This window comes from Phaethon aethereus (assembly GCF_964289735.1).
Source record: "Phaethon aethereus genome assembly, chromosome: 4".
Taxonomy (NCBI): Eukaryota; Metazoa; Chordata; class Aves; order Phaethontiformes; family Phaethontidae; genus Phaethon; species Phaethon aethereus.
In genome coordinates this window covers 81,210,021-81,226,576 of record NC_138578.1, presented here as the reverse complement: position 1 = coordinate 81,226,576, position 16,556 = coordinate 81,210,021, and the positions used below count along the sequence as shown (strand labels likewise).

Below are 16,556 nucleotides of genomic sequence, written 5' to 3'. Positions count from 1 at the left end.
GATAGGAGGAGAGGAAATGGCCTGAAGTTGTGCCAGGGGAGGTTTAGGTTGGATATTAGGAAATATTTCTTTACCGAGAGAGTGGTCAGGCATTGGCACAGGCTGCCCAGGGAGGTGGTGGAGTCACCATCACTGGAAGTGTTTGAAAAATGTGTGGACGTGGCACTTTGGGACATGGTTTAGTGGGCATGGGGGTGTTGGGTTGTTGATGATTTTAAAGGTCTTTTCCAACCTTAATGATTCTGTGATTCTGTAATTGTGATGATTTTTGGTGCAATTTTTCCGATAGCTGGATTAAGGAAAAGTCATCTTTAATCAGACCTAAGGGAAAATGAATTACAAAGGCTTATTTTTTGATTATTTGAGCTGAATTCAGCTGTGCAGTAATGTCAGGGTTTTTTTGTTTGTGGGTTTTTTTTTTTTTTTAAATCAACAGGACTATTTTCCCAGTTGTGAAGTTAGTTTGTGTTTAAGCTCTGTTTCTATCAGAATGCTCCCAGATCTGTGGCATTTCTGGGAGTGCAGGAGGTCGGACTGCACGTCAGTATTCTCCGGCATGGGCTTATTAGGTGATGGCCATTTGTGTTAGGGAGTCAAAGCCAAATAAAAAGATTAATTTGGAATTTTTCTTTTCTAATTGAAGCTGAACTTCAAACATTATTTTTGACATTAATTTGTTGAATAGGAGCAGAATTCACCTTACTTTTTCCACCATTATGCTATGTATCATTTAAAGTAATTTCTAAACTAAAAACTAGCAGGTGCCTATTTACTTCAGGGTGTTTTTTTCATCCATTAGATTCTGCAAGAAATGTCTGCTACAGTCTGGCCATCACTGTTTCTTCTTTTCACTGTTCATGAAAAGCATGCAGACATGGCACTTCATGATACAGTTTAGTGGGCTTGGTAGGGTTGGGTTGATGGCTGGGCTTGATGATCTGAAAGGTCTTTTCCAACCTTAATGATTCTGTGATCTTTATGTGAAAAAATTTGTGGGATGCCATTATCCTGTGCTCACACAGGTTATCTTCCTCACAGGTACTGCACAACCCCAAGCCAAGTATAAGCTATGAATCAATTTTCATTTTCAGTGAAGTACTTAAAGCTAATTTTTTGGGGAATATCTGGTCAAATTGCTATAAGATATGGTTACCATCCTTTCCTTTATCCAAGTGACCAGTTCCCGTTCACAAATTCAGTCTAGGATGATTATTGTAGAAATAGTAAGGAAGAAATGTTCCATCTATTCATATACATATACTTGAGCAGGAAACTTCTTTTTAGTCTCTTGTCATTTAGAAGTGGTATTGTGCCAGCAGCTGGAGAAATGTTGAGGAAAATGCAGTAATTTTGACTTTTTAATTTTACTTATTTGCTTTTGTGGGCTAGATTTTACTGCAAATGAAAAACTTTCTTACAGGTTTTTAATAAGGCTTTTTTTATATGTAGCATTTTTATAATTGAAAGCATTGCTCGCTCTTTCATATTTAATTTTGAAGGCTATTTTTTCTACTTAGTAAAGGTTGAATCTGAGGCAGAATTATGATTGAAACAGCTGATCGTCCAGGTTGTCTTTTGTGTCACCTGTGCAATTGCCATCCACTGAAATTAGTTTGCTTTTTTAGGCTTTGGACTATGTTACAGCTTTGAATATTTTTTTGTATGATGAGAGGTGTATGTTTGAGTATCCATGCTAAAAGAGAGGAAAAGCATGCTTATTGAAAAGAAAGAAACTGTATTTGACACACTTAGAAGTATCATAACTCATAAATTATCGACTGGAATAATTGCCTGCTTAAAACTTACATTTTGAATACAGGGGCCAACTGGAGTAGCAACCGTCTTTATATGAAAAAACAGGTTCTGGAAGATGATTAAACATTGTCCGTTGGAAAAATACAGATAGCTCCTACATTAACCATGTTTACAGGAACTAGAAACTGCCTCATAGTTTTCTTTAATCACATGTATGAGTGTTTTCAGCATTGTAAAACATGAAGCCTAACGATTTTTTTGCAGAAGAGTGGAAACTGAATAATAGCCATTTTAGGACACACTTATTATTATTGGATAATTCTGCTACCAAATGTTTACAAATGAGAGGAGCATGAGGGCTGGTTTTATGTGTGATTTATAAATACATTGATTAGGCAGTTCTGACATGCCTCTCTTTGAGGAATTCTTTTCAGTTGCCTGCTAGTAACACAGTGAACATCTTTTGCAGACTGTGAATGAATTTTACGTAGACTTACTAGTCTGTTAATTAATCAAAACATTCTCCTGAATAAAGCAGTAGAACTTATTTTGTATGTACTAGATAATTTTGCTAAGTACTGAATACGTACCCAACTGAATTAAGCTCTATGAAGTGGATGGTTGTTCAAGGAGCAATAGCTGCACTTTTAATTTTGTTCACTGAATTGTTTTTTTTTTTTTTTTTTTTTTTTTGGTTTGGTTTTTTGTTTTTTTTTTATTACTGAAATTAACTTGTCAGTTAATCATAGTTTTCTGGAGAATAAAATTTTAAACGTTTGAGATATTATATACAGAGGGCTTGATTTGGATCTCCCTTATGCAATGTGCAATATGATGATATTGGTTTGGACAGGCTAGTTTACAATGTGGCATTCCGTGTCATCAGATACTTATATCACTTTCCAGCTCAGTGAGGTCTGTTGTATGTCCTCATAACCTGACAGCTGGATTTTTCTGTATCTGGAATTTTCAAAAATGAAGTCATCTGTCTTCAAAATTTAATGAAAATCTGAAATGGCAAATAAAATGACAGCAATTTGCTGTTGCCTTTGCTTTAGCCCTTGCTTAAGCTTGTAAGCCTAAGGTGGTCTGGAGAATCCTTTTTGGTTTTAAATGACTCCTACCATTTTTGGTGCAAAATTAAGAAATCTTGAATACTGTGGGGAAGTTTTACGCAGAGCTGGATAGGCTTGTTGAATATCTTGTATTCCATGTGTTGGTGGGTTGACTTGGGCTGCCAAGCGCCCACAAAGCCGCTCTCTCACTCCCCATCCTCAACAGGACAGAGGGAGGAATTAGGATGAAAACCTTGTGGGTCGAGGTAAAGACAGGGCAATCATTTAGCAAATACTGTCAAGGGCAAAACAGACTTGACTTGAGGAGGACTGATTTAATTTAATGCTAATTCAAATAGCAAGTAAAATGGAATTGCAGTCAGTTCATAATGCTTCGTCTTGGTCGTTCCTTCCTCACACTTTTCCCTTGATCCAGTGTGGGTCCTCTCCATGGGCTGCAGCCCTTCAGGATAAACCTGCTCTTGCGTGTCCTTTCCATGGGATGCAGTCCCTTCAGGACATATCCATCTGCTGTGGTGTTGGGTCCTTCATGGCCTGCAGTAATATCTGCTCTGATATGGTCCTCTGTGGGCTGTAGGGAAGTACCTGCCTCACCATGGTCTTCTCCACATGTTGCAGGGGAATCTCAGCTCCGGCGCCTGGAGCACCTCCTCCCCCTTCTCCTTCTCTGTCGTTGGGATTTGCGGGATTGTTTCTCACTCCTCCTTTACCTCACTTGCTCACATTGCCAGACAGTGTTTTGTCCTTTCCTAAATGTTTTTTCCAAGAAGTGTCACCAGCATTGCTGGTGGATGTGACCTGTGGTGGGTCCATGTGTGCTCAGCATGGGGCAGCCCCTGGCCGCTTCTCACAGAGCCCAACTTGCAGCCTCCCCACTACCAAACCCTTGCCATGAACACCCAATAAAACATGCATGGAGCATGATAGGGTATCTATTCTTAAGGTGTATAGGAGAGAAAAATTTCCTGAGTAGAAATGTTTAAGCACTCGGTGGATGTGGCAATGGTGCACCTGGGAGTTCTCAGTAGGAGAGGAACACTAGCAGGATCACGGAGAAGTATTTTATATGTGAATAGGAACAGCATATAAGCTATTCTTTAAAGAAATTATATGCGGTATCTGGATATTACACTAATAATTTTCACAGATGTTCTGTAATTTTGTCTGTTCTAGGGAGTATGACTTCTGCAACATCACCTATCATTTTGAAATGGGACCCCAAAAGTTTGGAAATCAGGACTCTCACAGTAGAGAGGCTATTGGAGCCACTCGTTACCCAGGCAAGTATCTTCAATTTGTTTTGCTTCTTCCTTTAGCCCAATGCTGTATTTACTCATTTTATGTAATTATCTATATAATCTTTGATAATAAAAACTTGATCATGATCAAAACTGTTCTGTAGTGGAAAGCTCTGTTCCAACATGTTTAGAACTTCTTCTAAATAATTTATAGTTTCAAAGTATGAGCGGGAATACAGTAGCAACAACTATTTACTTATGTTTTTCTTTTAAAAGCAGTTTAGAAATTTATGAAGCAGTCAGTTTAAGACATGGATCTGACTGAGCACATACTCTTGGTTTGTTACTATGCCATGGAAGACAGGTTCACATTAAAAACAATCAAAACAAACCAACCAAATTAAAGGAACTATTAAAAACTGTTTCATTTCATGCTGCCGTCGATTAGGAGTGTATGCTCAACCAGTTATCTTTCAACTGAGTAAAATTTGCTAATAGAAGCTAAAACATTTGTCCAGTGGTCTAAAAAGAGCAAGATGAAAGTGATGCTGCGTAATGAGTATATTGTACATATTTGTGTCATTCAGCTTTTAATCAGGTAGACCAGTTTGTTTAGTGTCAGAATCTCTGTATATCTATGCATATCACGTTTCCTGCGTCTGTACAAATTTACATGTGCTGTGGGTACACAGGGGCAGGATCTCTGCAGTCCACAGAAATACGGCAGTAGACATCAAGCTTCTGTCACCGTCAGTGCGATCTGCTGAGTCCGTGCCATTAATAATGGGAAGTTGGTTACGTAATTTTATTCTAGTAAGCTTCACGATGGGTAGCACCATTATTTAAAATACACGCACAAGTAATTTTTCTTCTAGGAATGCTCATTATATTAAAAACGTATGTCAGCTAACCCCATCTGTCCATCTACCTGTTACTAACGATTTTCTGCTAGACATTGTGGATATTAAGATTTGCCTGCTGGGTAGAAATGTGGGCCTTCTTTTGAGTGTGGGACTGGGCTTGATGGTTTTGTTTTCAGAGTAAATCAGAAATAAAATATAATTCACACTTCTTTAATTCCGCAAAAATGTCATCTCTGTGTGGTTCGTGTGCTCCTTTCAGTGAGTCACTTTCCAAAGAAATTACACCTATTCGTCTGTCTTTGTTTTTGAAAAAACAAAACATTATCTTTCCACAAATTATTCTGGACATGAAAGTCTCTAACAATGCACACAACTTTACAGACTCAAAGGCAAAGAGGTAGATGTTTCATTTCACATAGCTGGTGATAACGTCATTATAAACCTTGATAATTTTGTTGTTGATGTGGGAGTCGGACTAAAATCCAGAATTCATTGTGATACCAACTGAAAATGAGGTTATGAGCTCTCTGTTACTCTGATCCTGGTGTTGGCATAGAAAGTGAAGCTGTTGTGAACCGTGATTTGTTGTGAAAAGAGCAAATTACTGAGTCTTCTGTGAGTGAATGTCTTGTTTTCCTTTCACATTGTTTTATCTTCCAGCACCTTGCCCAGAAAGGAGAATACATCAGCCAAGAAGTGAAAGAACCTTTGTTGATTCGTAGTTTCTCAAGTTGCTTGAGTTAACTTTTGGTTTAGCTAGTTTTACGTTTGATAGCATGCCGCAACAAATATAAATAAAGAAATTACAAGTTTAACTACGGTTGGATTTCTTCAATAGTGGAAACTAAAGTGCCCAAGATTTCATACCTTTTATATTTTCATGATGAACAAAGTATTTCTATTTTAGCAGTATGTCAAGAAGACTAGAGAAAATGAAGTGCAGTCCAGAGGGGGTAGAGAAATGTCAGGTTATTGTTTTATTCAACATCTATGAATATTTCCATTCTGGTGTCTTCATTTCATGGGCTTCCAGATAGTATGGACATATAAAAAAGAACTTTTTGCGCATTTAACTTAATTCCTTGTATTAGAGAAATAAGTAGTTTTACTTATTATCCACTACTTTGAATCCAACAAAGTATGTTAGACTAAAGCATGTTTTTGTGAGCTGCACAAACATAATCACCAAAGCTTCCAGTGATGAGAAATGGGCTACCTTCAGATTGTGTTTATCTGTTGCATTTTTAGCTGAAGTTATTCAGCTGCTCTTTCTGTTTTTTCTCACATGAGTTAATGATCATCCCAGTTTAAAGGCTTTGCTTTTTTATGCTTAAAATTGAATATACAGTCTGGTCAAGTCAAGAATAGCATCTTGTTTACCTCTGTTTGAGCTTAGATTGCAATCTGCATATGCAGTGACAACCTCCACAAGATACCGTGTGCACCTTCCACATGCAAACATTGGGATCTCCTTAAAAAGTTTCAAAGCACTTTCCTTCCTAAAGAGAACATCTAATTTGAAAGTTTATCTTGACGAATAAATAAATACATAAATATTTAATCCCAGTTCAGTTTGAGCTCTGAAGTCCACTGTAGATTCACAAGAACTGCTTAACACAGAAATTTTAGAGATGTGAAGTTTTTCCGTAAGTCATTAAAAACAGTTCCCTGGGTAGAGAGAGATTCAATGGCCACAAAGTGCAACAGAACTATGCTGCACAAGTTGAGCAACCTGATCCGACTTTGAAGGCAGCCCTACTTTGACCAGGAGTTTGGAGTAGATGACATCCTTGAGGTCCTATACAGCCAAAATTTGTCTGAATCTGTGATTTCTAGCACCACCAAGACCAACCCATGTTTTATGTTGGCATTCGCACCTGAAAATTCAGAGTATCCTCTTGTTCTCCAAGCTGTGTATGATTTTGGAGAATGCTTGAAAAAACAAAAATGGTTGTACACAAGTCTTTGGGCTCCAAAAATGCTGATCAAGCCTTTTGTGTCTGTGTGTATGTGTGTGTGTGGGGGGGATTTAGGCTCTGAAATCAGTGTATCTAAAATCAGTGTATCTATAAGCACGAGTGACAGATTTTCAAATGGTGGCGCATCCACTAATTTCTACTGAAATTTTGGGGAGTATTAAAAAAGGGTGATGCGGATTTGAAAAAAAACACCTCAGTGAGTCAGGAGAATGGTACATTAAAAATGAATTTTAGACAACCTCATTAGTGTGCCAGATGAGAAAATATGGATAACCTATGAATTGATTTAGAAGAAATTATAGGACAGGAAAGTTGCTGAGCTGGAGGCAAAAAAAAAAAAAAATCCATTAACTGATCATAAGAACACATTAGAAATGACAGAACTGCATTTATTCTTGGAAGCCCTGAACTAGCAAACTAATTAAAACTTTCTCTGGCTGTCAGAAATGTAAGACCATTGGAGTTTGCTGGGGTACCCATTTTCCCAGTGCTTGTTGTCATGTTTAAAGAGTAACAAAAATGCCCTGCCACGTGTCTTTTATCACATTATTACTTTTATCTATTATTACTGAGATTTTGTAAGAAATGTGTGATTGAAAAATTTATTAGAATATCTGTTTCAACAATATTGAATTTAACAATTGAAATATGTTTCTATTCTCTGGCTTCAGTGTGACAATTAGCTAAAAGTATAAGGTTATTGTATTTACCACTAGTTTTGGTTTTCTTTGAGAGTTTAGAACAGTTAACTTTTTTACTATAAACCTTGTAATTTTTAATTCTGTGACATTTTTATAAGGAAGGGTATAACCAAAATATATCCTCAAGAAATACTGCTCCTTATTCTCACCTTCATGCATAGTAATCAAAATTAATTATGATTTTATTTGTCTGACTGTGAATGGTTTTCATAAGAAAAAATTACATTTTTGGAAGGGCTCAACTGCCATTACTTGATATTTTATGTGTAGCTGGAAAACAGTGCTTGTGGAGGTTGCCCGTAAGGACTCAGGAGATATTTTTTGGATTTCTGGTGGTTTTGCACAATAATTACATACAAATATGAATAGAAGTTACATATGTTGAGGAGAGGGGAAAAAACCACAATCAACCAACCATAAACCAGCAACATTAATGCAATATTTTGGGGGGAAAGCACCACAAATACTCATTTGTGAACACATGGATGAATGGATGAAGGAGTTGTGTATAATTTTTGAAGATAAGATTTGCTCTTTTGATGAGATTTAAGTTTTCTAGTTTCAACCTACCGTTCTTTTCGGTAGTTTCTCCTGGGTATTTAAATAGCAGAGTGGCTGTTTTACAAGTGTGCCTTTACTACCAGAGCCATGCAGCAGTTGTGCTTTTTAGGATCTTTAAATTTTTGGACTCTTATGTATTATTTCAGAACTGTAACAATGACACAAGTAATAGAGAGTGTTCCTGTTGTAGATTTTTCATGACTGATTATGTTTTCCTTCAGTATGACACATTTTTGTCCTGGAGTTACTGTGAGGACACAATTCTGAATTGCACTGCATGTTTGTTGTTTTTTTTTTCCCCCCAGTAAATTTAAGATGCCCATTATAGTAGCTTAGAATGAAACAATAGTATGTTGTAAGGCAGACAAAAATCATTGAATAATGATTTTGCATTTTTTGTGTGTATAATATCACTCAGTAAAATTAAGTAACCTGTATCTATAAAATTTAACAAGTCATTGGATAAAATTTCAAATAGTTTTAATTAGTGCCACTTACTTAGAAAACCATAATAATTGCAGCTGATGTTATACTTCATGATTTCTTCGCAAAGAACTTGTGCCTAATCTAATCCCTTGTGCAGTATACTTGGAAAATGGGCTGATTTCTGTGTTACTATGAGAAATATAAATGTATTCCCAACCATTCCAGTTTATCAGATAATATTTATATTCAGTGAGTCTTGTTTTTATTGCATTTGAACCCAAAATCTGGTATGCTAACTAATCTCCTTAGGAATATATTATTGAATTATTACTGTTGGAGGAGCTGCCTCTGAACCCCACCTATGCATGTACACACACAGGTTTCCTTTTGGAGGGTTTGTGAATGTGTATGCATGTTTCAGACAATTTTGAGAAAAACAATAACTGGTAATGGAGTACTGTTTGCTTGATACACATGTTCTGCTTGTGTTAGTTATTTGGTGACTGCCTGGACGGCCAAGCCCAGAGAGTTGTGGTGAATGGCGTTAAATCCGGCTGGCGGCCGGTCACAAGCGGTGTTCCCCAGGGCTCGGTTCTGGGGCCGGCCTTGTTCAATATCTTTACAGATGACCTGGATGAGGGGATCGAGTGCTCCCTCAGTAAGTTTGCAGGTGACACCAAGCTGGGTGGGAGTGTTGATCTGCTGGAGGGCAGGAGGGCTCTGCAGAGGGATCTGGACCGGCTGGATCGATGGGCAGAGGCCAACTGTATGAGGTTTAATAAGGCCAAGTGCCGGGTCCTGCACTTGGGCCACAACAACCCCACGCAACGCTACAGGCTTGGGGAGGAGTGGCTGGAGAGCTGCCCAGTGGAAAAGGGCCTGGGGGTGCTGGTTGACAGCCGGCTGAACATGAGCCGGCAGTGTGCCCAGGTGGCCAAGAAGGCCAACAGCGTCCTGGCCTCTATCAGCACTGGTGTGGCCAGCAGGAGCAGGGCAGGGATCGTGCCCCTGGACTGGGCACTGGTGAGGCTGCACCTCGAATCCTGTGTTCAGTGTTGGGCCCCTCACTACAAGGACGTTGAGGTGCTGGAGCGTGTCCAGAGAAGGGCAACAAAGCTGGTGAGAGGTCTGGAGCACAAGTCTTCTGAGGAGCAGCTGAGGGAACTGGGGGTGTTCAGTCTGGAGAAGAGGAGGCTGAGGGGAGACCTCATCGCTCTCTACAGCTACCTGAAAGGGGGTTGTGGTGAGGTGGGTGTTGGTCTCTTCTCCGAAGTAACCAGTGATAGGACAAGAGGAAATGGCCTCAAGTTGCGCCAGGGGAGGTTTAGGTTGGATATTAGGAAATATTTCTTTACCGAGAGAGTGATCAGGCATTGGCACAGGCTGCCCAGGGAGGTGGTGGAGTCACCATCACTGGAAGTGTTTGAAAAATGTGTGGACGTAGCACTTTGGGACATGGTTTAGTGGGCATGGTGGTGTTGGGTTGTTGATGATTTTAAAGGTCCTTTCCAACCTTAATGATTCTGTGATTCTGTAATTGTGACGATTTTTGGTGCAATTTTTCTGATAGCTGGATTAAGGAAAAGTCATCTTTAATCAGACCTAAGGGAAAATGAATTATAAAGGCTTATTTTTTGATTATTTGAGCTCAATTCAGCTGTGCAGTAATGTCAGGGTTTTTTTTTTTTTTTTTTAATCGAACAGGACTATTTTCCCAGTTGTGAAGTTAGTTTGTGTTTAAGCTCTGTTTCTATCAGAATGCTCCCAGATCTGTGGCATTTCTGGGAGTGCAGGAGGTCGGATTGCACGTCAGTATTCTCCGGCATGGGTAATTAGGTGATGGCCATTTGTGTTAGGGAGTCAAAGCCAAATAAAAAGATTAATTTGGAATTTTTCTTTTCTAATTGAAGCTGAACTTCAAACATTATTTTTGACATTAATTTGTTGAATAGGAGCAGAATTCACCTTACTTTTTCCACCATTATGCTATGTATCATTTAAAGTAATTTCTAAACTAAAAACAAGCAGGTGCCTATTTACTTCAGGGTGTTTTTTTCATCCATTAGATTCTGCAAGAAATGTCTGCTACAGTCTGGCCATCACTGTTTCTTCTTTGCCATTGGATTCACTAACATCTGTGCATCTCTGCCAGGTCTAGTTGGGATCTTCTCAGTATGGACAGTTTTTTTGCTGCCTAGGAGAACCTTTAACTAAATTTAATCTTTTTATTTTCATTCTCCCTTGCTTGAAAACTGTAGACTATTTATAGTGTGTCCTTCAAGGTCTGGACCTTGTCAGCCTATATTTGCTTTCCAGTAATTTTATTCACCGTTTAAAGGTGTTTATATATGTGTTTGTACTTCTGAGTTTATGCATATGCAGGTTAGCATTTGCTGGGGGTAGAATGAAGACTTGGAGAGCTTTAGATCTTGTCCGTTACTCCCATGTTCTGTTTTTATGGAATAATGGTGCTTAATCTCAGAGCACTGAAACACAGTGGCTACTTTTTCTTCTCTCCTGCAACATAAGCCTATATAGAGAGACGGTGAGAAATTTTGTTATTGGTGTATCATATTTGGAAATGCAATCTGGGACTACCATATGTTTGCAGTGAATGGTGACTGAAAAAACTTAGGGCTAAAATGGACCTACTCTGCTGAGTAAGTCTTTGAAGTATTTAATGCCAGACTTTCCATCCATTAAGAAACTATTCGACCTTGTTCATCATTAGCAAATTATTAGTGGTTCACTGTTACCAGAAAGTGGTTTTGACTTTAGGTAGTCCAACCATTTTCATCACAGTTGAACTCAAAATAAAAGGCATTTACTGCTTTGACTCTTCAGTCTGAGCAGTAGTAACCTTATGAAGTATGTTTGATGTGTCCCAGTATGGCATAAACATATCCAAGTGCAATGAGTAAATTCTGAGAACACATTTTCTGGATGTCTTTGCAAATACAGTGCATAAATAAACTATCTGACTTGATACAGCTGTGTAGGTTATGTCATGGCCTTGACAGGAGGCCGTGAACACTAGCCTTCTATATGAGCAGAAAATGGCTGCTCTTTCCCACCTACGCAGCTGACCTCTTCTCAGAAGTTGAGATCCATCTGTATTCTTGAACTTACACTCTTTTTTTTGGGTCAAGGCTCCTGATGTCTTCTCATCAAAGCCAAACCAAGAGAAGAGATACAGGGAATAAATATGTATCTAGTGACAAGAAGACATACACGATGTAGAAACACAGCTTTATGTAGATCATGTGCACATGAATATAACTTCCTAACCCAAAACGTCATTGCTGAGCTAGTAGGGATACCAGTTGTCCTTGCAAAGAACCCGAGTTTTAACTTCAGGAGAGAGAACTCCTGAGAAGTTAGGGGGTGACATCTACCACGCAGACAGGTGGTAGATGCCCCATCCCTGGAAACGTTCAAGGTCAGGTTGGACGGGGCTCTGAGCAACCTGATCTAGTTGAAGATGTGCCTGCTCACTGCTAGGGGGGTCGGACTAGATGGCCTTTAAAGGTCTCTTCCAACCCGAACTAGTCTATGATTATCTCTGGGTAGCATGTTTCAGTGTTTCACCACCCTCATTGTAAAAAAATTCTTCCTTATATCCAGTTGAAATCTACCCTGTTATAGTTTAAAACCATTACCCCTTGTTCTATCGCAACAAGCTCTGCTAAAATGTTTCTCGTCATCTTTCCTATAAGCCCCCTTTGAGTCCTGGCAGCTGCAATAAGGTCTCCCCGGAGCCTTCTCTTCTCCAGGCTGAACAACCCCAGCTCTTTCACCCTGTCCTCATAGGAGAGGTGTTCCATCTGTCTGACCATTTTGGTGGATATCTTCTGGATGTGCTCCAACAGGTCCAGGTCTTTCCTATGCTGAGGGCTCCAGAGCTGGACGCAGCCCTGCAGGGGGGTCTCCCCAGAGCGGGGCAGAGGGGCAGAATCCCCTCCCTCGCCCTGCTGGCCACGCGGCTTTGGGGGCAGCCCAGGACACGGTTGGCTTCTGGGCTGCAACTGCACATTGCCGGCTCATGTCCAGCTTTTCATCCACCAGTACCCTCAAGTCCTTCTTGGCAGGGCTACTCTCAATTGCTTCATCCCTCGGCCTGTGCTGAAACCAGGGGTTGCCCCAACCCAGCTGCAGGACCCTGCACTTGGCCTTGTTGAACCCTGTGAGCATCACCATTCCTCAAGCTTGTCCAAGACCCTCTGGATGGCATCCCATCCCTCAAGTGTGTCAACCGCACCACTCAGCTTGGTGTCATCTGCAAACTTGCTGAGGGTGCACTTGATCCCACTGTCTACATCATTGATGAAGAGATTAAAGAGTACTGGTCCCAGTACAGACCCCTGAGGGACACCTCTTGTTGGTGATCTCCATCTGGACATTGAGCTGTTGACCACTACCCCCTGGATGCAACCATTCAACCAATTCCTCGTCCACCAAATATTCCACCCATCCAATCCATCTCTCTCCAATTTAGAGAGAAGGATGTTGTGGGGGACCATGTCAGAGGCTTTACAGAAGTCCAGACAGACAACGGTGGCAGCTCTTCCCTTGTCCACTGATGTGATCACCCTGTCATAGAATGCCACTAGGTTGGTCAGGCCGGATTTGCCCTTGCTGAAGCCATGCTGGCTGTTTCGAGTCACCTCCCTGTCCTCCGTGTGCCTTGGCATGGCTTCTAGGAGTGTCTGTTCCATGATCTTCCCAGGCACAGACGTGAGGCTGATGGGTTGGTAGTTCCCAGGGTCCTCCTTTCTACCTTTTTAAAAATGGGTGCCATGTTTCCCTTTTTCTAGTCTCCCGGGACTTCACCTGACTGACAGGACTTTTTAAATGAAGAATGGCGTGGCAACTTCATCAGCCAGTTCCCCTGGGACTCTGGGATGCATCTGATCAGGTCCCATAGACTTATATGTGTAGTTCTAAGTCCAGTATTTTTATAACGTAACTGAGTGCTTTAGCAGAGAGTGAATCAAATATATTAAAAATAAATAATGTCAGTCACATACTGTATGAGCAGGGAGTTGGTATGATTTGGTGAGCAGCAATTTCAAAGTAGCTGTTATGATATCCAACTGAATGTTAGCTCATAGTAGCAAGAATAATATGATCCTTAAGTGGATCAGCTGGTGGATATAAAGTAAATTTAGTGAGGCAGTATTATTGCTATTACATAGTATCAATGGGATGATTATTGGAAGGATTCCATATTCTCAAAAAAGGTGTTGACAAGTTGGAAGGAGGTCTGAGAGGAATTGTGTGAATGATTCAGTTTTGACTTTTAATGGCAGACTAAAGAATTTTAATGTATTTAATTTATATGCATGCTTATCAAGAAAAAGAAATTGTCTTAAATTAAGTGCCAGTATAGATTTTAAGACTATTTCTGGTAGCACTTATAGGGTAAATAATATTATAGAATTAATTTAAACTAAATTCAAATACGGGATTCACACCCTGAAAGTAAAACGTCCCAACATTACAATGATGAGTAATGTAAGAAATGTAAAGTAAATACTTACGGGAGTAGTACGTTAAAAGTTATTATGTTCTCAACCAATATACGTTTCTGTATGAGCAAGGAGTTTTATCGTAGTGAAGAGTTTTTTACCTGACAAAGTCATCTGACTGGAAACTGAAGTATAAATAAGCATAAACTATGAATACCATACCTACTGCAATAGTTCTTCTAGAATGGTGGGCAACTCAGTGCTACCAGACTCTTTGATTAAAAACTGGATATACTTTTGAAGGACATGCTTTAGGTCTACCAGGAGTTATAAAGCTGTGAAAAGAATTACTGGAGCAATAAACCCCCCCTGTGCAATAACGGGGCTTCTCACTTTATGAATCAGGGAGCAAGCAGGAGCAGGATTGCTTGTGTTCTGTTGTAGATCAGATTTGCCAGGAAAAAGAAAAAATAGGTACACAAACTGTGTGAGTAAATATGTATGCTGCTAATGACTTTGGAAGCAATTTGGATATTAAAGTTTGTAATCCATCCTGGCTTCATTCTTGAGAATTACAGAAAAATCTTATTCACTTATTTTTTATTAACTTCTCTTGCTGTATGTCATCAATCCGCAAAAGTTAGAAAGGGTACAAAGTAAGCCTGATTACAAAAACAATACTCTAATTACAAGATTTTCCTTTAAGGTGTTAATTAACCTAATTATAATAGATCCATGTTCTGAGAAGTAATGGCAATTTTTCTTCCATTTCGCTTCAATACATATTTCTGAAGATTAACTGATTTATTTTCAGTTTGGAGAATTCAGGGCATGGATACATGGATCTTCTTTTTTTTTTTTTCCTTTCCTGTGTTAATTTCTTTGGAACGTTCATTCCATTGGGTGTGTACTTTTATGATGAATCCAAATACATTTTGTAGCGATCATTGAACGTTTTCTAAACGCAGTGGTATGGAACTAGAGAGATCTGAGCTTTTGGTGTATTTTAAACATGACACTGATTTTCAGCCAAAGAAATTTAGAAATGTATTGCAGTTTTGCCTTAAGCACATGGCCTAAATTACCGTATTTATCTTCCTGTTTGGTAAATTACTTTTTAGTATCTCTTCCCACAACCTCATAAGTGGTTGGTGTTCTTGAATATTACGTGACTGAGCAGTAAATACTCAGGCTGTGAAGAAATGTCCTCTTCTACTTGTCTCTTTCAATGCGATGATTAATATTTTCCCCTTGATGTATTGAAGTTTCTCTGTTATTTAGTATATTTCTATGTACTACTATAGTAATTCAGTACTCATCAGTGTGACTTCTCAAACCTTTTACTACTGTATAATGGGGTTATTAAGCATGTGTAACTCAGGCTTGATGTATTCAACACAGGTGTGTTCAGTATTGTGCAGATGACTTTGAAGAATATACAAACAATATTGCTCTGCTGCATTGAAATTTTCCTTTTTGTAAATATCTGTTTTTTAGAATAAGTCTTTTTTAAAACCTAAATTAAGACAGTACTAGAATTTTCATTCTCATTTAGTTTGTCGGATCAGTGTGGACAATAGGGACTAGTTACTCAAATTTTCACTCTTGTCTGATAGCTAGCTCATAAATAAAAGGGTGTTTAGCAAAAAAGTATAATTGTAACAAAGTAGCCCTGACACCTTATTTTATGTGAGTATTTGTCTTAAAAAAAATAAATGGACTTGATTATGTGTACCCTTTCAAACCAAGAAATGCAGCTTAATTTTATCTTAGAAACTGTTAGCATGGAAGAGGGTAAACCAAAAATAATTCCTCGCTTGCTAAAGGTTACTGCAGGCATGACTCTTCAGACTGCACTCAGTCTGCTCTCCTTTACCAAACGACCTGCTGCAACACCGATAGTTGGTATGTGTGGCTTAGCGGCGTCCCTGCGATGTCCTTTGCTCTGGGCTGCGCCTGACGTGGTGGATCCTGGAGCAGAATCGCGGTGGCAGAGCTCTGTGCCGCACCCAAGCCAGGTTGGTACCTCCTACGTGACCGTTGCTTGGCAGCATCCTGGTGTAGCCCCTTGCTCTGTCATACAGCCAAGGACACCTGGTTGTTGTCCAGGGACCTTGCCCAGCTCTCATGTAACTGGACTTCTTTGACCAATTCTCTTATCCTGTATCGTATGATCCCACATGTGAAGATTTTTCCACCTTTTGCACCACCGTGAAAAATCTGAACAACATATGGGGTATTCAACCCATGTTTCATTTTTCTATTTGTTTGCTTTTCCCCCACTCCTTCCATCCCAAAAGCATGCTGACAGGCAATATAGAGTTTGGGGGGGAAAAAGCAAACAAGTAGAAAAATGAATCCTCAATTTTGTCTTCCTGACAGACCTAGTCATGTACTTTCTTGGGAGCACTTGTTGCAGCAAGTCCAGGTCTAGTGTAAATCCCTTCTCAAAGCAGCAATCAGATTAGACTGGGAGTCAGTCAACCTGT

At 39.5% G+C, this 16,556-nt stretch overlaps 1 protein-coding gene across 3 annotated transcripts in view; it reads left to right on the top strand.

Moving 5' to 3' along the window:
• Positions 1 to 4,009: 4,009 nt before the first annotated feature.
• Positions 4,010 to 16,556, top strand: part of CTNNA2 (catenin alpha 2) — a gene marked incomplete at both ends in the record, with an annotated part of 469,340 nt that continues 456,793 nt past the window's right edge. For all 3 annotated transcript variants that reach the window (XM_081998803.1, XM_081998802.1, XM_081998801.1), the window contains one exon: positions 4,010 to 4,111. In XM_081998803.1, the coding sequence (XP_081854929.1) occupies positions 4,010 to 4,111 (102 nt within the window). The remainder of the gene's footprint in view (positions 4,112 to 16,556) is intronic.